At 38.7% G+C, this 23785-nt stretch overlaps 1 protein-coding gene and 1 long non-coding RNA gene across 9 annotated transcripts in view; both read left to right on the top strand.

Annotated features, from left to right (window-relative positions):
* ANKRD50 (ankyrin repeat domain 50) overlaps window positions 1-9290 on the top strand; it is a 49138-nt gene extending 39848 nt beyond the window's left edge. For 7 of the 8 annotated variants that reach the window (XM_073341077.2, XM_073341080.2, XM_073341079.2 and 4 more), the window contains 2 exons: window positions 504-4051; window positions 6879-9290. In XM_073341077.2, the coding sequence (XP_073197178.1) occupies window positions 504-4048 (3545 nt within the window). In that variant the 3' untranslated portion in view covers window positions 4049-4051; window positions 6879-9290. The remainder of the gene's footprint in view (window positions 1-503; window positions 4052-6878) is intronic. The other variant, XR_012158551.2, reaches the window with a different exon arrangement.
* Window positions 9291-10097: 807 nt separating this feature from the next.
* The window catches only part of LOC144930462 (uncharacterized), a 131337-nt gene continuing 117649 nt past the window's right edge, over window positions 10098-23785 (top strand). Inside the window, exons 1-2 of the long non-coding RNA XR_013635639.1 lie at window positions 10098-10244; window positions 10879-10971. This is a non-coding gene — a long non-coding RNA (uncharacterized LOC144930462). The remainder of the gene's footprint in view (window positions 10245-10878; window positions 10972-23785) is intronic.

Below are 23785 nucleotides of genomic sequence, written 5' to 3'. Positions count from 1 at the left end.
TGAACCAAAGGCTGAGCTGTTGGGCTAGATGGTCCGTCAAACAAACAAACAAACAAAGACAACTTATGTTCCTAAGTTTCTCATATTCCTAATATAGAATGTGTTTTTATGTTAAGGGTGCAGATCAGTTTTTTTACTATTTCCGATTATTTATTTATTTATGTGCTGTCAGTGTGCTTGGCATTGTTAGACAGTGTCACAATCCCTGTCCCATGGTCCAGTTCAGTTTTGTTTACTAATGTACATTTCTCTTTTTGGTGGAATATGAAAAAATATGCTTCTTTATACATTATAGCACAGTTCTCAGCTACTGTTATTAGTTCAGATGTTTATCATTGAATTTCAGATATACTGTGTTAATACATACATCATTTCTCCTGTTTCCCAAACTTCCTGTCCAAAAGCCTTCTTTTTCTTTTGTAATATTGAACAACCAAAACCAGTAGAAAACTAAACCATAGAATTGTTCATTGACCTTTATCTTTCTTGTCTCTTTTTAATAGGTTTTCGAAAAATAAGTCTAGATGATCTCCGAAAGGCATATATTGTGAAAGATGTGCAGCAGTATATTCTCCATCGTTTAGATCAAGAAGAAGCACTGAGACAACATCTCACAAAAGAAACTGCAGAAATGCTGAACCAGCTTCACATCAAAAGCAGTGGTTGCTTTTTATATCTAGAACGTGTCCTAGATGGAGTTGTGGAAAATTTTATCATGCTAAGAGAGATCCGTGACATTCCTGGAACACTAAATGGCCTATATCTCTGGCTTTGTCAGAGGCTTTTTGTAAGAAAACAGTTTGCAAAGGTCCAGCCAATTCTGAATGTAATTCTTGCAGCTTGTAGGCCATTGACTACAATAGAATTGTATCATGCAGTGTGGACCAAAAACATGACATTGACTATGGAAGACTTTCAACGCAAACTAGATGTTCTGTCAAAAGTTCTTGTTGATGGGCTAGGAAATACTAAAATTTTGTTTCATTACAGTTTTGCAGAATGGCTGCTGGATGTAAAGCACTGTACACAGAAATATTTATGTAATGCAGCAGAGGGACACAGAATGTTAGCAATGAGTTACACCTGTCGAGCAAAGGATTTGACACCATTAGAGGCCCAAGAATTTGCATTGCATCTAATTAATTCAAATTTGCAGTTAGAGACTTCTGAGTTGGCTTTGTGGATGATATGGAATGGCACACCAGTCAAAGACTCTTTGTCCACTTTAATCCCGAAAGAACAGGAAGTACTACAGCTGCTAGTAAAAGCTGGTGCTCATGTCAACAGTGAAGATGACCGTACATCTTGCATTGTACGACAAGCTCTGGAAAGAGAAGATTCCATTCGTACCCTGTTAGATAATGGGGCATCAGTAAATCAGTGTGATTCAAATGGGAGAACATTGTTAGCTAATGCTGCATATAGTGGTAATCTTGATGTTGTTAACTTACTTGTTTCTAGAGGAGCAGATTTAGAAATAGAAGATACTCATGGGCAGACAGCACTTACTTTAGCTGCTCGACAAGGACATACCAAGGTTGTCAATTGTTTGATTGGATGTGGGGCTAATGTAAATCACACTGATCATGATGGCTGGACAGCACTACGATCTGCAGCTTGGGGTGGACACACCGAGGTGGTTTCTGCACTCCTTTACGCTGGAGTCAAAGTGGATTGTGCAGATGCTGACAGTAGAACAGCCTTGAGAGCAGCGGCATGGGGAGGACATGAAGATATAGTGCTGAATCTGCTACAACATGGAGCTGAAGTCAACAAAGCTGATAATGAAGGTAGAACGGCTTTGATTGCAGCAGCATACATGGGACATAAAGAGATTGTGGAGCACCTCCTTGACCATGGTGCAGAGGTAAATCATGAGGATGTGGATGGAAGGACTGCTCTGTCTGTTGCTGCACTTTGTGTACCTGCTAGTAAGGGGCATGCTTCAGTGGTTAGCCTTTTAATTGACCGTGGTGCTGAAGTAGATCATTGTGACAAAGATGGTATGACTCCACTGCTGGTAGCTGCCTACGAAGGACATGTAGATGTTGTTGACTTACTTCTAGAAGGAGGAGCTGATGTGGATCACACTGACAATAATGGTCGTACACCCCTTCTGGCAGCAGCCTCTATGGGCCATGCTTCAGTTGTAAATACTCTTTTATTTTGGGGTGCTGCTGTGGATAGCATTGATAGTGAAGGGCGAACAGTTCTTAGTATAGCCTCTGCCCAAGGTAATGTTGAAGTAGTACGGACTCTGCTGGACAGAGGACTAGATGAAAATCATAGAGATGATGCAGGATGGACACCTTTGCACATGGCAGCTTTTGAAGGTCACAGGTTGATATGTGAAGCACTTATAGAACAAGGTGCTAGAACAAATGAAATTGATAATGATGGACGTATACCTTTCATACTGGCTGCACAAGAAGGTCACTATGATTGTGTACAGATATTACTGGAAAATAAATCTAACATTGATCAGAGAGGCTACGATGGGAGAAATTCTCTCCGAGTTGCTGCTTTAGAAGGTCATAGAGATATAGTTGAACTACTTTTCAGCCATGGAGCAGATGTAAACTACAAAGATGCTGATGGCCGGCCAACACTTTACATCTTGGCATTAGAAAACCAGCTTACAATGGCTGAGTATTTTTTAGAAAATGGTGCAAATGTAGAAGCAAGCGATGCAGAAGGAAGGACAGCACTCCATGTTTCCTGCTGGCAGGGCCATTTGGAGATGGTGCAGATACTGATAACATACCATGCTGATGTGAATGCTGCAGACAATGAGAAGCGGTCTGCTTTGCAATCTGCTGCTTGGCAAGGCCATGTGAAAGTAGTTCGGCTTTTGATTGAGCATGGAGCCTTAGTTGACCACACCTGTAATCAAGGTGCTACTGCACTCTGCATTGCAGCACAAGAAGGACACATTGATGTTGTGCAGATATTACTGGAGCATGGTGCTGATCCGAATCATGCAGATCAATTTGGACGTACTGCTATGCGTGTTGCAGCAAAAAATGGACATTCTCAGATTATTAAATTACTGGAAAAATATGGTGCATCTAGTCTAAATGGCTGCACTCCATCACCAGTCCACACAATGGAGCAAAAACCCTTGCAGTCAGTCTCTTCAAAAATGCAGTCATTAACAATAAAATCAAATAGTTCAGGAAGCACTGGTGGAGGAGATATGCAGCCTACTATGCGTGGTTTGTCTAATGGGCCTGCTCATGCTTTCAGTTCTCCTTCAGAATCTCCAGATTCTACAGTGGACCGCCAGAAGTCGTCTTTATCAAATAATTCCCTGAAAAGTTCCAAAAACTCTTCTCTGCGTACTACATCATCTACAGCAACTGCTCAGACAGTGCCTATTGATAGTTTCCATAGTATGTCATTTACAGAACAAATACAGCAGCATTCACTGCCTCGTAGCAGAAGCAGGCAGTCAATTGTTTCTCCTTCTTCCACAACTCATTCCTTAAGTCAGAATCATAATTCACCAAGTAGTGAATTTGAATGGAGCCAAGTAAAACCCAGTTTGAAATCAACTAAAGCAAACAAAGGGGGGAAAACAGAAAACTCCAGCAAATCTGGATCTGCTGGGAAAAAAATCAAGCAGAGCAGCTCCTCCCAGCCAAAAGTTTTAGAATATGAAATGACTCAGTTTGATAAACGAATACCTGTTGCTAAATCTGGGACCAGTGTGCCACTTAAATCAATGCCAGCCGAGTCACAGTGCAAAATTTTGGTCCCTCCATCTCAGCAAGAAGTTTGTCGACCTCAGCAACAGTTCCTAATTCACCAACAGAGTGGGGAACAGAAGAAGCGAAATGGAATAATGACAAACCCAAATTATCACCTTCAAAGCAATCAGGTTTTTCTTGGTAGGGTTTCCGTCCCACGAACAGGACAGGAGAGAGGACTTCAAGAAGTTTTGGAAGGCTATCCTTCAGAGACCGAACTAAGCCTTAAGCAAGCCTTAAAACTTCAGCTTGAGGGAACTGACCCAAGCTTCAACTACAAGAAAGAAACACCACTGTAATAGGTAAACCACTTATCACATAGGACTTGTCTGCATGGTGCATTAGTGTGCACCAGCTGGGATGTAAGTGCTAGTGGACGCCATTGTATTGCACAGTCCATGTAGACCCTGCTGGCGTACACTAAAAATTCCTTAGTGCATGTTGACATAGTCCCAAATAGTATTAGGTCACTGCACACTGGGGAGCTTTTAATGCACGCCAGCAGGGTCCACATGCATAGCTTGCGACACACTGGTATTCACTAGAACTTGCATCTTAGCCGGTACACAATAATATACCATGTAGACAACCCATAGACAAAATATGTGCATTTTAAATAAATAAAATATAACTAGTGTAAATTTTTTTAAAGAATCACAAATTTTTAATAAAAATTGTGAAGTGTCAGATTTTTTTCACATGTGCTCATTGGATTTCTACATTATCAAATGTTTTTCAAAACATCAGCATAAAACAATTGGATGATCAGTACACTTTCTTGTAAATTGATATAAAGCTAAAGGCAAGGTGTTGCTTCAGTACTTTTGATAAGTAGCTGAATTAGTAGCATGCTTCATACAGACTTGATTCACGGCATTATTTTCAACTAAAAGGATAACATTAAAATACCTTGCTATATTTTCAGTGCTATGCTGAAATTCATTTGTTTACATATACACTCTTCAAGAAACTGTAAAATATTCTTTCAAGTTACTAGAATAAGTTATCTACAGCTTTAAATTGAAATATTTAATGTGGCTATATCCTGCAGTGAGAGAAATACAAAACAATGCCTCTTTAAAGGAGATGGGATTCTAAATGGCCTTCATGCATCTCATTCTAGATTATTGGGCTAGTTTTCTGAGTGTGGGAATTGTGTATTCATACAAAAGTTCTTAAGTATAATCTAAGACTCCAAATTAAATTAATTTTGGTTTCTCACTCTCTACGTAATACATTTTCAACCAGAAATTCTGCAGCTTTCAATAGCTTTTTTTCCCTACAGAAATTATCCAGGAGTTAGTTAAATAGTTAATTCACTCTCCTCCAACCCTCATACCTGCTACATCCTGATGAAGTTTGAGGTTTTTTTAAGGTATTTTGACTTTATTAATAATGATCCCAATAAACATTTGAGTTTCAGAGGAGCAGCATCTTTTTGAAATGGAAAAGCTTCATATACATTGCTTATTTCCCATAATATTTCTTTTGTTCATTTACATTAACATTAGAATGCTGACAGACCAGATTTGTTCCTTCTTAAAACAAAAATATTCTTGTTAGCTGGCTTAATCTTGCAGCAAGTCAACAAGGATTTTTTTTGTGAACAGTTGCTTATTAGTTTTGTGTCAGTTACCTGATGGTGAGACATTCATACATCTTGCTCTAGCAAAAGAAAGAAGAGGGTTTTTATCCCAGGCTGCCTTGGAATGTAGAAGTCATTTTCACCCACATGTCTGTCCCTTCCTACTATTCCTAGGCTACAAGTTTAGTTCCTGAGGTTTATTGTAAAGGGAAGAAAGCCAAAGTATTATACAAAATCCTAAGATGCTTCCCGAAATGTTTGATGCAACTCTAATGCTAACCAGTTAAAACAACTTGATGGCTCAGACAAAGGCCATTCAGAGTTTGCCTCTATATAAAACTTTAGTATTACTATCTATCTTCAATTATATAGCAACTATAGCTGCAACCTTGTTTCTAGTAGATGTCTTGGGGTAAAATTTTCAAAAGCACCTACGTTACTTAGGTTCCTAAATCTCATTAGAAGTCAACAGGACTTAGACTCCAAAGTATGCTAGTCATTTTTGAAAATGGGACTTAGGTTCCTAAGGCACTTTTGTGTGTTTGAAAATTTTACCCCTGATGCATATAATATTTTATAAGGTTAACATGCTGCATAATCAGTTCCTTTATTTCATAACTCTTCTATAATGTGAGCACCCCAAACACTGTCTTTAAATAATAACTAAGTGAAATGAAATTCAAACAACATGATGGAACTGTGGAAGCTGTGTCAAGGACTCCACCAAACTGAACCCACCAGAACAAAACTCTGCAGGAGTGTAGATACAATCATTCAATTTGCTAACTCTTTAGAATTGTGTGACTTAAATAGATTTAAAATATAAAAAAAGTTTGTGAAATAACCCCATATATAATATTATAACTGTATGTTGACTGTTCATTTAGCTCTTTTTCCATTTAACACCTGCCCACCTGCATAGTGTTAAAGTGAAATATGACTAAAGAGCAGCTTTTGCATTTTTAATCCTTTTTTACAACTATGTTTTTTAAATGTAAATTTGCATATCAGTTGTGGAGACAGCTGCATGGTGCAGCCTCAAAACTATCTTTTACTTCGAAGTCTTCTCTATTTCTTTGCCACATCCAAATTAAAAAAAAAAATCCACTAACCAGCAAAACAGAGATTGAATACTTCTTGAAATTCAGCTCAGTGCCTGCCCCAAAAAATATTTCACAGATTAATCTTGATAATTTTGAGTGAATTACCTATGGAACATCATGTTAGAAAATATTACTTCATCATGTAGAATCTCATTGCCAATCTAATATCCAAGGATTTCCAGGAATGGAACTCCAGCTGTCACCACTTGTTGCCTTTTTTTGGCAATATTTTCAAAAGTTTCCATAGGTATTCGAGCCATATGTGTGCCAGGATGGATGGTGAATGCAATTGTGTATTTTTGTTTTTAAAGAAAATCTTTGTTTCAAGACTCATATTTCTAAATATCTTTAGTTAGAAACTATGTGTGTAGTTGTTTTTCTGTATATACTGTATGTATATGTAGTATTCCCAAATTTAACTTTTTAATTTTGCACTTTTAGGCCAATTCCATGATGCTATGAACAGAAGAGTTTCTGCCTGGAATGGTTTAATCAGCTGCCTGGGATGAAAGCATATAATGCTTGGTAGTCCACCTAGAAAACTAAGAATGTGATTACCACAGTACAATTACCTTAATTACTGTAATGTGCCTAAATTTTAAGGCTGCCTTCTCAGTGTAACTCTCTGTGCTTCAGAAGTTTATTTTGTGTACTTTGTACGTAATACACAGAATAAGCACTTTTTTTTCTTAATTGCAGAATAATATATGCTGTGTTTCCCTGACAACACCTGAGAAATTGTAAGAGCAAGGATTTTTGATATCCTATTCCAGAAGGCTTGATAAATGTGCATGTGCCACAATGAACTATATATGGGAGGACAGTGCTTTTTGTATTTATTTTATTTTCCTGTGGCAAAAGAAACTAAACATACAGTTTATACCATATTTGTATTGCTATAATGTATGGTCATTTTCCTGTGTATTTCAAAAGTTCTCTCAAGAAAAACAAATCTGGTAACAGTATTTGATGAACTTACAGTACTTGTATGTTCTGTCTGTAAAATTACTTTGTTCAATGGTAGAGTTGCAAGATTATAACCATACACCACACCTCTGGGATTTTTTGTAATAAAATCTAATTTCTACAATTACAGCTTGATATCTGGATGTACAGACTGGCTACCACTGAAAACGATAGAGCTATGCATGTGTATCCAAGGGCAAAACTTAGTCCATACTAAATAGTCTAGTATGTTAAAAAAAAAAAACTGGATTAATTTCAATATTAGGTGCTTAAGTGTAATGTGCTAAAATTTAAGGCCTGATTCTGCTTTCACTTACACCTCCATAAGAACTCAGGAATAACTGCATTAAAGTAAGTGAATTTACACCTGTGTAATATTTGTGCAAGCAAGCAAAAACAGGTCCATTGTATGTAACAGTATACACTATGAAATTTTCTCCATTTACAAGGGATGAACATGCACAACTCTAACTCCATCGCTCATGAGTCATAAAAATGATTAACACCTGAAAATATAAAGTATATTGCACCATTCACTATTACATAGTCTGACTCTAGATAATAAAGGTTAACATTTTCTACATAAGTATTTCCTTTAAAGACTTGAATTCAACTTTTCTCATATTGTGATTCTGTGCATTCCCTGAATTGTGTGATCCAAAGTCATGATGATAATCTATTTATAAATTTAGATAAATGGCCCTTGGATGCATATACATTGTATATTCCGGGACACTGAAGATCTTGATAGGTTACTACTGTGGTGAACAGTCATCAGAACATAATTAAATTTGATTTTTTTAATTAATGAACCACCTTCTTATTCACTCATATTATCAAATGTAAAAAGAAAATCTTTCATAGGCATATGATGTGTAGTAAAATGTAATGTTAGAAGTTGACACCATAGCAATATTGATAATTCTGAAGTGAATGTTTTAAGTATTTAATTTTTTGTCCCTGTGGGATATTTATAAAATAAACACAATGGAACTCTTGCAGAATAGCCTTAAGAATGTTAATGGTTCAGTAAAGAGAGAGTATCAGAAAGTTTCAACAGACTTGTTATGAACCTTAAGTATAGTGCATTTGCAATACTGTGCAAGAACACAACTTTCTCTTTTCTATTGGGTGTATGTTTTGTTCTGTAGAAAGATATCCCAGAAGGCTTACCTTTTCTACTACTTGATTGTCATTGGGATTATATTTATTTAATTTTATTGTTTTGTTTTGTTTTATTTTTGTTACAAAGTGCGCATTGGGTCACAGGGTCCATTTCACAATGGGCTACAGTTTCCAGACAGCTTCAGGTTTTTGTATGAATAATATTTACATTTGAAACAGTTGGTGGGTAAACCCCACATATAAATCAACTGAAAGACCTGTTGAAAAGTTACTTTCAGAATCAAAATAACAGTTCCTGCAGCTTTTCAGTATTGCTTTGGAATAGAGCATGAATTACTCTGTTAAAATACTTTGATGAGGGTGTGAGACATTCCGCATTGCTTTTGTGTGTGATTTTAATATTATACCTTATGTGGTTTGTACCATGCTAAGAAAGTAAAACTAATATCCCCCAAATGTTAGCAATTCAGTTTGGACTTTTAAAATGTTGGGTGATGTCCTGCTGTCTGTACAATCACACAGAAGTCAGTGGGGTTGCACACTTGTAACTCAGACCAGAATTTAGCCTGTCAAATATTTCTCTGTTTCAGATCTTGTTTTCATAAGCCACTATGCGACTAGTCCTATCTCCTCCTCCTGACATTTCACGCAGTCTCTCCAACAACCATCTCCAGAAGTGATCACAAATCCATGATGGGAAAGCTAGAGAAAAGACTGTCTTGTGAACATTAACATCAATACCATATACTTGTGGAGAAAGTCTTCAAAAGAGAAAAGTATTTAAATTTGTCAGAACTAAAAAGGTATTGAGGTACAGTGATGCCCTTTTGTCTTTGTGATCAGTATTGAAAGTATTACCATTGATTAAAAAATAAAAGGCTGTTTCCCTCATTAATCAGCTATGCAAATGTGTGTTATGCTTAATATCCTCCATCTGATCTGTTCAGTTAACTTTGTTTGCAGATGGACTCTTTTTATTTTCCCCCTCCCTGGATTGGGTTGTATATAGCCTATAATGTACATTGAATGAATTTCACATTGTAAAATTTTTATTTTATTCCTTGTATTATATTAAGCAAAAAAACCCTATGTATATGAAAGTGCATAATAAATATATTTGCTTTTCAGCAGCTATCTGTTTTATTTTACAACCTCCTTTCTTGGGACATTTCAGGAAAAGGTTCTTAAAAATTAGGAAAACTTGACTAGCATTTGTTAAGCATCTAATAAAACCTAATGAAAATTAGAATATGATTTAGAAAGGTCGTAAGCATTTGAGGCAAGCATTTTCAAAACTGGATGCCCGAAGTTAGCTCCTAAGTCCATATTTAGACACCTGTTTGTTTCCTGATATTTCAAAAATGCTGAGTTCTCAGCAGCTTCCACTGACTTCAGATTTAGTATTTCACATTCTTACGAGGCCTTGAAACCAGTAGGAATAAAAAACTTCTCTTTCGAGATGTGTTGCCCATGTCCATTTTTGTTCCGGTGTGTGCATGCCCAGTGCACCAGAGTCAGAGATATTTTTTCTTAAGTGGTGCCCATAAGGGGAAACACATGCATCCTCAGCAGTCTTGTGCTGCTACACAATGCTATGGAGGGTGGAGCCACCTTTGATCACTCTCAGTTCCTTCTTACAGGACAGATCCCAACATAAAGGGGAAGAAGAATGGAATGGATATGTGCAACACATCTCAAACAACAGTTACAGAACAGGTTAGTAACCATTTTTTCTTCAAGTGATGGAACATCCATTTCACTTCAAGTCACCCCTGAGCAGTTAAGTCTGGAGACGTGTTTTGGAATCTATCTGAACAATGACTATAGATCCAAATTTGGCAAAGTCCTTTGAACATCCAAGGCATGGAGCCTTTCTTCAACCCCATGAGAGCAGGGTTAGGAAAGAATGTCAGTAAGTATATGGCTTGATTGAGGTGGAATTGTGAAACTACTTTAGTCAGGAATTTCAAATGCAGACATAAATATACCTTATCCTTATTAAAGCAAAAAAAAAAAAAGTGTAAAGAGGGTCATCTACCAACACTCGTAACTCCATTACCCTTCTTACAGATAAAATTGGTACCAAAAATGCTACTTTCATAGAGAGATGCAGTAAGGAGCAAGTAGCCATGGGTTTAAAGGGTGGACTTGTTAACTCTGCCAGCATCAGATTCAGGTTCCAGGGAGGAATGGGATTCTTGACATGGGGATATAACCTGTCTAGACCTGTTAAGAATCTGATTGACATAGGGTTGGAAAATACTGAGTGGTTCACAACTGATGATTGGAAAGTGGAGGTCGCTGCCAGATGAACTCTGATGGAACTAACCAATAGACCCTGCTGTTTCAGGTTAAACATATCCAAAACATGTTGGATAGAGGCCAGGACTGGTGAAACACCTCTCTGCTTTCACCTTATGAAGAATAGTGTTCACTTCATCAGGTAAGCATACTTAGTACATGGCTACCTGCTGTTCAGAAATGTTTTGCACATTTGGAGAACACTCTGTCTCTTGAGGAATTAACCATGGAGCAGACAGGCCATGAGATGGAATAGACGGATTGGGGTGTAACATCTGTGGCCCTGGGAGATCTTCTTGTGATCTTGAAGTAGTGTCATAGGAGCCCTAGACAGAGAGGCTCAGCAGACTGGATAACCAATGGTAGCGAGGCCAAACTGGTGCTAGCGTGATCCTGCTTGAGTTTGGATAACATCTTGGGTAGGATAAGAATAGAAGGGTAGGCATTCAGAAACTTGTCTCTCCAAGAGAGAGTAGGAAAGCATCCATCAGGGAGCCCAGAATGAGAACTGAAGTTTTATCCCGCCAATAAGATTTATTAGTTAAAGATACAAAATTTTAGCCCAGCTATGGAATAAATCTTCCTACCAAAACAGTCTAGTCTCTTTGCCTCTTTGTTCTTTGGGATAGGAGGTCATTCCTGTTGTGCTTTTTCATTCATGGTGAGACATCTAAGGAACCACTCTGAGGGGCACATCTGCCACTCTGCTTAGAGAAAAATCTCTGATGCATTGGGCATGCACACGCTTGAAGTAGAATGAACATGTGCAATCATTCAAAGAAGAACTTCATTGTACTTTCTTTCAAGATGACCTGTATACCATTACATCTGTCAGGAAGACTAGCAAACTAAACACCCCAATTACTATAATTCCCTTATATCTGAAAGAAGGTGGTTTTTTTTTTTTTTGGAAAATATATTTTTTCATATATCCTTTTCCCCAAGAGTGTTCCAGTTATTTCATATCTCTGTGCCAATGAAGTGATTGCATAGACATGATTTTACCCAAATCAGAATTCCCAGGAACAAAATCTGCATTTGTTGAGCACAAAAAGGGCTATGAATGTTTACTAGGGTAAGCTAAAATCTTTTGAAGAACAGTGTGTGGCTTGTTTAAAGGCCTAGCAAAGGGATCAAAACTTCAGAGTACTATGTCTAGGTGTATTTGTGATTTTCTTTGTTCTTTTTGTTATGTAAAAGCACATTTTCTCTTGAGGCTAAGTCATGTTGTTACATGAGCATATTTTTGCATCCCACTCGAACACAGGCTTTCTTCTTCCAGTGAGGCCACCAAAAGAGGAGTTCTTCAGGCTGTTGCTTAATGTAGGCCTGCCCTAGGGTAGTCCTTGCTACATCAACTCTTTGTACATTTACAATGGAAGAAGAGATGGTCAACAAAAAGGAATTTCCAATAATTGTCATAACCTCTTCTTCCACTCTAATTGTATTCTGCTCCCTTCTTTAGAATCAAAATTATGTATATTAGTGTGGGAAATTTCTGAGTGTCAAGGAAGAACTCTGCTATTTATCTGCCTTCTGTCATTGACAGTTTAGGTTTGCCTCCTTGTTTCCTGGTAAGCACTCATTCCAGTCCTTGTACTTATGACTTTGTTGGTTTGTAGGATTAGGAGGGAAAAAAGGGCAAACATAATTACTGTAAGTAGTTTTTCATTCACCTTTTGTATACTATTTCTGTGGTTTTTCTTCTCTAATCATTTGGGGGAGGGATAGCTCAGTGGTTTGAGCATTGGCCTGCTAAACCCAGGATTGTGAGTTCAATCCTTGAGGGGGCCATTTAGGGATGGGGGCAAAAAAATTTGGGGGGGAGGGATAGCTCAGTGGTTTGAGCATTGGCCTGCTAAACCCAGGGTTGTGAGTTCAATCCTTGAGGGGGCCATTTAGGGATCTGGGGCAAAAATTGAGGATTGGTACTGCTTTGAGCAGGGGGTTGGACTAGATGACCTCCTGAGGTCCCTTCCAACCTTGATATTCTATGATTCTATGACCCACTTTTGATATGCTCTTTATGCCAAGGAATAACAGCATATGCATTGGATTAGTTCACTATTTTTCACAAAGACAGCAAAGTATTTCCTGTGAATTAATCTCTAAAGACTTTGATGTTCCACAGTCACAATTTTTTCCCAATAATCATAATAATATTTAAACAAAAGTATTGAACACCTGTTTTTAATCTTTGATCCTGAGGAATATGTAAAGTCATATTAAATTAATGCTTCAAATCTTCTATACAATCTTTAGGACAGTTTTGCTTGTGGGTTGTGTGTATTTTCCAAAAGGCATTTGGGACTAGTTGGCAGAGTAAACTAATGCAAAGCTTTTCAACTGAAGGCCCTGTGAGAGAATCATAGACGATTAGAGTTGGAAGAAACCTCAGGAGGTCATCTAGTTCAACCCCCTGCTCAAAGCAGGACCAACCCCAACTTAAATCATCCCAGCCAGGGCTTTGTCAAGCCTGACCTTAAAAATATCTAAGGAAGGAGATTCCACCACCTCCCTAGGTAACGCATTCCAGTGTTTCACCACCCTCCTAGTGAAAAAGTTTTTCCTAACATCCAACCTAAACCTCCCCCACTGCAACTTGAGACCATTACTCCTTGTTCTGTCATCAGCTACCACTGAGAACAGTCTCGATCCATCCTCTTTGGAACCCCCTTTCAGGTAGTTGAAAGCAGCTATCAAATCCCCCCTCACTCTTCTCTTCTGCAGACTAAATAAGCCCAGTTCTTTCAGCCTCTCCTCATGTGCCCCAGCCCCCTAATAATTTTGTTGCCCTCTGCTGGACTTTCTCCAATTTGTCCACATTCTTTCTGTAGTAGGGGCCCCAAAACTGGATGCAATACTCCAGATGTGGCCTCACCAGTGCCAAATAGACAGCAGTAAGAAGTTGGCATTGATCTAAACTGTAACTTTTCTACACTGGAGAGAGTTCCAGTGTCAGAAATAGAGTAGACTGAAAAATCCTACGATTGTGCCAATAGTTTTATTAAAGGATTCTCAGAAATTCTGTGCAGATCATATCAACCAATTGACCGTTATCATGAAGATTTCATTTATTTAGGTCCCAGAAAGACCTTTCCCTTTTATTATTGTAGGTTTACAATAGACAAGTTAAATCTTGAAATTGAGGTACATTTTATGCTACAGAAATTAAACTTTAAAAAATTCTTGCACTATACTTTTTTGTCTTCTGTACTTCTATTAAGCTTTGTGTCCTGCAATTGGAGCTCTGCAAGTTAAAAGGGCGCGGAGTGCTTCTGAAGTTACTTCCTGTCTGTGCTATTGGTTGTACCTTCCCTCCCTTCTCTACTAGAGATGTGGGGGAAACCATTTTGCTGATTTTCTGCACATTGTGTGTCTGCGCTCTCCTGAGGGCTGCTCTAAACTCCTCCAGCTGCTCCAACCATGCCACTACAATGTGCCTCCACAATGTGCTCCAGTCGTGCTATACTCCTCGTCTCCACCTGCAATGCCCCCTAGCCTGGTGTAGGAGCTGGCTATGCCATCTCTATGCCTGAATGGGACTCCTCAGCTGGGGAGATGGGCCTATGTTCTGCTTCTTTTGTGCTGCCAAAGCAGGACGCTTTCTTTCAAAACAAAAGGTTTCAGAGTAACAGCTGTGTTAGTCTGTATTCGCAAAAAGAAAAGGAGTAGTTGTGGCACCTTAGAGACTAACCAATTTATTTGAGCATAAGCTTTCATGAGCTACAGCTCACTTCATCGGATGCATACACATCCGATGAAGTGAGCTGTAGCTCACGAAAGCTTATGCTCAAATAAATTGGTTAGTCCCTAAGGTGCCACAAGTCCTCCTTTTCTTTTTTCAAAACAAAGCAACAGTAGTATGAAATTTTTCAAACTTTGGCACAATCTTATCTTCTGAAATGCCATGGGCTCCCTTGCCAAAAATACAGTGGTGACATACTGTTGTATAACTTATTTTCTACAGTCTCAATAAATACATCCCTAAGATGTCTACATAAACAAACGCTTGGATGAAAAAGGGCAGTCTCAAACTAAAAATGAGAAAGACTTTAGGGTATTCCTAAACTGCCATCAGGGAGATGTGATTGCAGTTGATGTAGGCATACCCAAGCTATCTTTAATCAAAATGAGCTCGAGTAGCAATACAGTGTAGCAGTAGCAGCACGGTTCAGCCTCTCCAGTGTGTACCCAGGGTCCTTGTACTTAGGAGGCTAGCCTGTGCTGCTGCTCATGCTGCCGTGGCTAGACTGCTGTTGTTATGTGAGCTAGCTTTGATCTCTCCAGATCAAAGCTAGCTCTGGTATGTCTACAGGAGCTGCAGCCACCTTTAGACATAACCTAAAGTGATGCTGGTTAGAGGGGGGAAATATTTTGAAGAACTAACCAGGACATTGACCTCCTTTCGACTACAGCACCAGGGGGAGGAAGGAATACCTCAGTAAACTCACCTTCAGAAAGTACTGTATCTGCTTTTTGTGTCAAGAGTGTCATGGCTAATACATCAGAGTTTCATTTATTATCACAAACTGGAGACTGTCCCTCAAAGCAGCACGCTTATGAAGAAGTGCTATGCTATGTCTGAGGAAATTACTGGCAAAGGTATGTTATTACATGATTGTCCATTATGGAGATTCCTCTGCTGCAGCTACAACTGGCCTCTGTTAGACAGGAAACTAGTCTAGATGGACCATTAGTTAGATCTGACATACTACTCCTTTATTTGCAAATGGTGTCAATTCATAGATTTTTTTTTTTTAAGGCAAGAAGTCTGACTTCTCACATAACACAGGCCATAGAACTTCAGCCAATAATTTGTGCTTACTTTAAACCTACAGGTAAATTCTGACTGGATTATGTAAAGGTTTAGGGAATAGGACTTTCAAGTTCCTATGGATGATCACAGTAAGGCAAAATAAGACTGTTACCCTGATATATTACCATTTTTAAAGGAAACTGCTATTCCAAGCATTTGTCATAGCTTCATTGAAACCTTTCTAGTTTGAATTGCTATTTGATTTAAAAATTAAAATTGTATTTCTAATTGCACATTGACTGGCATAACTAGCAAAGCATAAGTACTTTCAGTTGAGGAGTACCACTAATGTATTCAGAAATATAATCATTCTGCATGCAAGACATGAATTTATTCCAAAGGCAAGCACATAAAGCATAGGGAGGACTTACATTCCTTACAAGTTTCAGGACTTAAAAGTTACTGAAGATGACATATATCATTCATTTTCTACGTCAGAATCCTTCACAGAAAGTGAAAGTCTTTCTCTGACTACTCAAAAAGTAGTGACTACTTGTGGCACCTTGGAGACTAACCAATTTATTTGAGCATAAGCTTTCGTGAGCTATAGCTCACTTCATCTGACTACTATGTCTAATGGCAGCAACCACATATGTCACACCCTCTGAGAGACTAAAGATGAGGCCTCTTCAACACGTGGTAGCAAGAAATTTTCAAACTTGCAGTTTATGGCATGAACCTGGTAATAATTCCAAACAAGATTATGAAAACTCTTTTGTGGTAGAAGGATCGGTTACATGGTGAGGGGAATTCGAATCAGTCCATCCTCTCCTTCCATGATGATTACCACAGATGCCTCAAAAACAGTCTGGAGTGCACATCTCAACAATCTGGTAACATGACGTCTCTGGAACCAGCAAGAGTGTAATCTGTATATCAGTGTTCTTGTGTTAAGGGCAATATAATTATCACTAAAATCTTTCCTACCTCAGTCAAGGGGCAGCTGAGTCAGGTGACCAAAAGCAATATGACAGCAATGTATTATGTAAACAAGAAAGGAGGAGCATGCTCTTCCCAGCTATGCAATGAGGCAAGGAGACTTTGCAAGTGGTGTATTATTCACAAGGTTGATGTGATAATTCATGTATCAGGAGCCCTTAATCAGCAGACCAATTCTTCCCACATGAATGGCCCTTGAACATGTAATCAGGGAAATTTTTGCTCTGAAGCACACTCCAAATATTGATCTTTTTGCTACAAGGTTCAGTGCAAAATGCCCTCTTTTTTTGTTCAACAGGTTCAGCCCCGTACCCTCTCTCAGATGGTTTCCTCCTCAATCAGAATATGAATCTGATGTACACCTTCTCATCTTTTCCGTTAATATTGAAGGTCATAAGGAATTTCAGCCAGGATAATTCTGCTCACTTTTGCTTGGCTGAGTTACACGGACTTGCTCCTTCTTTCAAAGAGAAACTTCAAAGTACTGCCTCTGTCATCAGACCTACTCTGACAGCAGCATCGGAGGGTGTATGAGCCAGATCCATCTTTGCTACATCTAGCAGCAATAGATCCTTGACAGAATTAGAGAAATCTTTCTCTGAAGATGTACAGCATGTATTACTAAATGTGAAAAGACTGACTACTAGAAAATGTTATGAGTTGAAATGGAAAAGATTTTTCTATGGGATGCTAATAAGGATATTGATCTTGTGCCAGGTCCTATACAATTCATTTTAGAGTACTTGTTGCTTCTGAAGGACCAAGATTTTTATATTAAGTCACTCAGGTACATTTAGCCACAATTGCACCTGTTGATGGTAAATCAGTATTCTCTCATCTGATTGTTAAGAGATTTATGAAAGGTTTACTAAATCTGTATTCTCCAAAAACAAAGCCTGTTCCAACCTTGAAATTAAACTTAGTGCTTTCACAAATTATATCACCTCCATTTCATAGATACGAAGGTCAGAAGGGACCATTATGATCATCTAGTCCAACCTCCTGCACAATGCAGGCCACAGAATCTCACCCACCCACTCCTGCAAAAAACCTCACACCTATGTCTGAGCTATTAAATCATGGTTTAAAGACTTCAAGGAGCAGAGAATCCTCCAGCAAGTGACCCATGCCCCATGTTATAGAGGAAGGCGAAAAACCTCCAGGGCCTCTTCCAATCTGCCCTGGAGGAAAATTCCTTCCCGACCCCAAATATGGCGATCAGCTAAACCCTGAGCATATGGGCAAGATTCACCAGCCAGATACCCAGGAAAGAATTTTCTGTAGTAACTCAGATCCCACCCCATCTAACATCCCATCACAGGCCACTGGGCCTATTTACCATGAATATTTAAAGATCAATTAATTACCAAAAGCATGTTATCCCATCATACCGTCTCCCTCATAAACTTATCAAGTTTAATCTTAAAGATAGGTCTTTTGCTCCCTTTGCTTCCCTTAGAAGGCTATTTCAAAACTTCACTCCTCTGATGGTTAGAAACCTTCATCTAATTTCAAGTCTAAACTTCCCAATGACCAGTTTATATCCATTTGTTCTTGTGTCCACATTGGTATTGAGCTTAAATAATTCCTCTCCCTCTCCGGTATTTATCCGTCTGATATATTTATAGAGAGCAATCATATCTCCCCTCAACCTTCTTTTAGTTAGGCTAAACAAGCCAAGCTGACTACATAAGACAGGTTTTCCATTCCTCAGATCATCATAGTAGCCCTTCTCTGTACCTGTTCCAGTTTGAATTCTTCCTTCTTAAACATGGGAAACCAGAACTGCACACACTATTCCACAAGAGGTGTCACCAGTGCCTTGTATAACGGTACTAACACCTCCTTATCTCTACTGGAAATACCTCACCTGATGCATCCCAAGACCGCATTACCTTTCTACACGGCCATATCACATTGGCGGCTCATAGTCATCCTGTGGTCAACCAGTACTCCAAGGTCCTTCTCCTCCTCCGTTACTTCTAATTGATGCAACCCCAGCTTATAACTAAAATTCTTGTTATTAATCCTGAAATGCATAACCTTACACTTCTCACTATTAAATTTTATCCTATTACTATTACTCCAGTTTACAAGGTCATCCAAATCTTTCTGTATGATTTCCCAGTCTCTCTCTAAATTGGCAATACCTCCCAGCTTTGTATCATCCGCAAACTTTATTAGCACACTCCCACTTTTTGTGCCAAGGTCAGTAATAAAAAGATTAAATAAGATTGGTCCCAAAACTGATCCCTGAGGAACTCCACTGGTAACCTCTCTCCAGCCTGACAGTTCACCTTTCAGTAGGACCCGCTGTAGTCTGCCTGTTAACAAATTCCTAATGCACCTTTCAATTTTCATATTGATCCCCATCTTTTACAATTTAACTAATAATTCCCCATGTGGCACGGTATCAAACGCCTTACTGAGATCTAGGTAAATTAGATCCACTGTGTTTCCTTTGTCTAAAAAATCTGTTACCTTCTCAAAGGAGATCATGTTGCTTTCGCACGATCTACCTTTTGTAAAACCATGTTGTATTTTGTCCCATTTACCATTGACCTCAATGTCCTTAACTACTTTCTCTTTCAAAAATTTTTCCAAGACCTTGCTTACTACAGATGTCAAACTAACAGGCTTGTAGTTACCCGGATCACTTTTTTTTCCTTTCTTAAAAATAGGAACTCTGTTAGCAATTCTCCAATCATACTGTACAACCCCTGAGTTTACAGATTCATTAAAAATTCTTGCTAATGGGCTTGCAATTTCCTGTGGCAATTCCGTTAATATTCTTGGATGAAGATTATCTGGGCCCCCCGATTTAGTCCCATTAAGCTGTTCGAGTTTCGCTTCTACCTCAGATATGGTAATATCTACCTCCATATCCTCATTCCCATTTGTCATGCTACCATTATTCCTAAGATCCTCATTAGCCTTATTAAAGACTGAGGCACAGTATTTGTTTAGATATTGAGCCATGCCTAGATTATCCTTGACCTCCACTCCAACCTCAGTGTTTAGCGGTCCCACTTCTTCTTTCTTTGTTTTCTTCTTATTTATATGGCTATAGAAGCTTTTACTATTGGTTTTAATTCCCTTTGCAAGGTCCAACTCTACTTGACTTTTAGCCTGTCTCACTTTATCCCCACATGTTCTGACCTCAATAAGGTAGCTTTCCTTGCTGATCCCTCCCATCTTCCACTCCCTGTATGCTTTCTGCTTTTTCTTAATCACCTCTCTGAGATGCTTGCTCATCCAGCTTGGTCTGCAACTCCTGCCTATGAATTTTTTTCCCCTTTCTTGGGATGCAGGCTTCCAATAGCTTCAGCAGCTTTGATTTGAAGTAATCCCAGGCCTCATCTGCCTTTAGATCCTTAAGTTCTTCAATCCAATCCACTACCCTAACTAATTTCCTTAATTTTTGAAAGTCAGCTCTTTTGAAATCAAAAACCCTAGTTGCAGATTTATTTTTGTTAATCCTTCCTTTCAGTTTGAACTGAATTAGCTCATGATCACTTGAACCAAGGTTGTCCCCTTCAACCATTTCCTCTATGAGGTCCTCACTACTCACCAAAACCAAATCTAAAATGGCATCCCCTCTAGTCAGTTCAGCAACTACTTGGTGAAGGAATCCATCAGCTATCGCATCTAGGAAAATCTGAGCCCTATTATTATTACTAACACTCGTCCTCCAGTCTATATCTGGGAAGTTAAAGTCCCCCATGATCACACAATTCCCATTAGTATTTACTTCATTAAAAACATTAAAGAGGGCTCTATCCATATCCAGATTGGATCCCGGCGATCTATAGCACACCCCAAGTACTATCCCAGGGGAGGCTCTAGTAGTTTTCTTCCCCAGTGTAATTTTTGCCCAGACGGACTCTCTTGTCCATTCCATCGCTTCTTATTTCTTTAGAGTCTACCTCATCATTGATATACAATGCTACTCCACCATCTTTATCTTTATTTCTGTCTTTCCTAAACAGCACATACCCCTCAATACCTGTAGTCCAGTCATGACTACTATTCCACCATGTTTCTGTTATCCCTATAATATCTGGTTTCACTTCCTGCACCAGAAGCTCTAGTTTCTCCATTTTGTTACCTAGGCTCCTCGCATTGGTGTACAAACATCTTAATTTTTGCTGTTTGGCCTCGCTCACATTCTGTACCCTATTAGGCACAGTCATTCTACAGCCAGTATAACCTATTAGACTGGAATCCACACTACCCTTCCTCCTTACATACATTCTCCTACCCATGGCTGTATACTTTCTTACTTCGTTTTCTTCCCACTCAATGCTAAAATCCAGCGTGGAGATTACCTGGACATCTCCCAACCATCTCCCTCAAATTCCTAGTTTAAAGCTCTCTTAATCAGTTGTGCCAGCCTCCATCCTAGAAGTCTATTTCCTTCCCTACTCATCCCGAGAAAACTGTCCTCTGTCCATGAATGATTCCCAGTGGCCATACATCCCAAAGCCCTCCTTATAGCACCACTGCCTAAGTCATCTGTTGATAATCATAATCTTGTCACACCTTTGTTGCCCTTCTCTAGGAACAGGCAGAATCTCACTAAAGATCACCTGAGCCTCGATTTCCTTAAGTGTCTTCCCCAGCCTAGCATAGTCTCCCTTGATACATTCCAGCGAGAATCTAGCTGTATCATTTGTTCCCACATAAAGGATAATTAGGGGATTCTTTCCTGCAATTAGGGGATTCTTTCATTTGAGCCATTATCTAATTGTTCTGTTTCACCTTTCAATTAAGACTGCTTTTATCATAGCAATAACATAAGCGAGGGGGGCTAGTGAACTTCATGTGTGGATGGCTGATTTCCACCCCCTCCCCCTATTTACAGTTCTTCGTAAAGACCAAGTAGTTCTTCATCCTCACCCAAATTTTATATTAAAAGTAATTTCAGACTTTTATGTTAACCAATCCATTACTTTAACAGTGTTCTTTCTCAAATGGCATTCAAATAAGAATGAAGCAAAATTACATTGTTTGGACTTTAAAATTGAGTGTTATCATTCAATTTAGTTAGGACTAAGGATTTTAGATTATCACTCAGATTGTTTGTCTCATGTGTGGATAACTTTAAAGGGAATCCCATTTCAGTGCAAAAGTTATTTAGGTGGATCAAACTATGTATAATAGAAGCTTATGAAAATCCCTCGCATTCCCCTCTGCTAGGTTGAGAGCACACTCCATGAGAGTAGTGGCCACAAGTATGTCTAAAACAGGTTCCATTCAGTGAGATTTTTAAAGTGGCCACATGGAATTCATGTTTTACTAAACATTATGTGTTAAATACTACAGCTAAGTCTGATGCTACGTTTGGCACATTGGCTCTTCAGTCTTTGTTCAGTTTGGATGGAGGGTAAGGAGTCCTATCTCCTTATATATTACTGACTAAACTACCCCAAGATTGGGAATATGCTGAGGACACTCGAAGAAATGAAGGTTACTTACCTCTAACCAAGGTTTTTTGAAATGGACTTGGCATATTCATATTTCCTGCCCTCCTTTCCCTCGTCTACGAAGTCCTATGTACTCATGGTTCTGCATTAGCGATGGAAGGAACTGACGCAGCAACTGCTGCTGCACCCTCTTTTATAGCTATACCCTCAAAATGTGCTTGGACACAGAGGGCAAGGGCAGAGAGGGGTGCTTGAGTGATTGATCAGGCACTGCTAGTAGAAGACTGTGCTGTTCAACAACGGCACCTGTTGCCACATATTCTGAATGTGTGGAGTCCAACTTGAAGAACATTGGTTACAAGTAAGTAACCTTCATTATACATAATAGGGCCTGATTCTCAGTTACATAAAGACCTCTTTAAATCCATTTTAATGCACCAAGTTTTATAATGTAACTGAGAATTGGCCCCGCCAATGTTTGGGTTTTTCAAAATTATATGGCAAATGTAATCAACTGTGCATCTCAACCTTCATTTTTGTGCCATTTCTTTCTTATATTCTGTTATGAATATAATAGAAATCAAAATAATATGTGGAGTTTCCTGACCTGGTGATTTTTAATGGTTCCCTCATCTTGATTAGGTGTCTAATTTTGTGTAGATTTAATGATCTGCATTTAATGTTTGATTCTTTCAATTAAGAGAGATTTACAATATGGGAGACATGATTTTATACAGGATAATGAATCTTGAGATCTGAAATTTTTCAGACATAGGACAGGGCAAGAGTATCTGCAGGGAGATTTGTATGTCCTTCCACTTATTCTTATCTATAAACAGTAGAGCAGAAAAGAGCGTGTTGAACCATTAAAGAACAGGCATGATTAAAGGGAAGAAGTAGTTATTATTTATTTTATTTTATTCAATTCACTATCTGCCCTTTCCAGAAGTGATTATCATAAAAATGAATGTTAATGCCAGAGATAGATACATAATTGATAGCAAAGGTAAATAAAGTCCTCATTTTGTCCACAGAATATGTTCAATGAAGACAAGAGTGAAAACCTCCCACTCTGTCCTGTTACTCTTTTCTGGATGGGTGAGATATAGTTCAGTCCCCGTGGCCTCTGTGAAGATTGAGACCTGTTTGAAATAGTTTTTTAAATAATTCATCTAATAATTTTTTAAATGTGTGAAATTAAATTATTCAGGGCTATTCTTATTTACCTTAGATAGTATCTTGCTCCTCAAATAGTCACATGGATTTCAATAGGGCTACTGACAGTAAGGTTCTATTTGCAGTAAGGGTGGCAGAATCTGACCCCCAGTGAATATTAAAAACAGCGAGGAGTCCTTGTGGCACCTTAGAGACTAACACATTTATTTGGGCATAAGCTTTTGTGGGCTATAGCCCACTTCATCAGATGCATGGATGAAGTGGGTTATAGCTCATGAAAGCTTATGCCCAAATAAATGTGTTAGTCTCTAAGGTGCCACAAAGACTCCTCGTGGTTTTTACTGATACAGACTAACCTGTCTCAATGAATATTGTTCAGCTAGGTCTCGTGATAGTTATGGTGGTTTTTATTATGTCTGTTCATAGGAATTGACTTGAAACTGCCAGCTCATTATATAAAGGCTGCTGAACAGCTGTCAGATGATGATGATGATGATGACAACAACTGCTACTTTTGGTCACCACTGACCTGCGTCAGATCAGAAAAGTGACTTAGCCATAAAAGGCTTTTTATTATCATTAATGAGTGTTTTGAT

This window comes from Lepidochelys kempii, chromosome 4, assembly GCF_965140285.1.
Source record: "Lepidochelys kempii isolate rLepKem1 chromosome 4, rLepKem1.hap1, whole genome shotgun sequence".
In the NCBI taxonomy this organism is placed as follows: domain Eukaryota; kingdom Metazoa; phylum Chordata; order Testudines; family Cheloniidae; genus Lepidochelys; species Lepidochelys kempii.
This window is presented reverse-complemented; position numbering and strand designations above follow the sequence as displayed.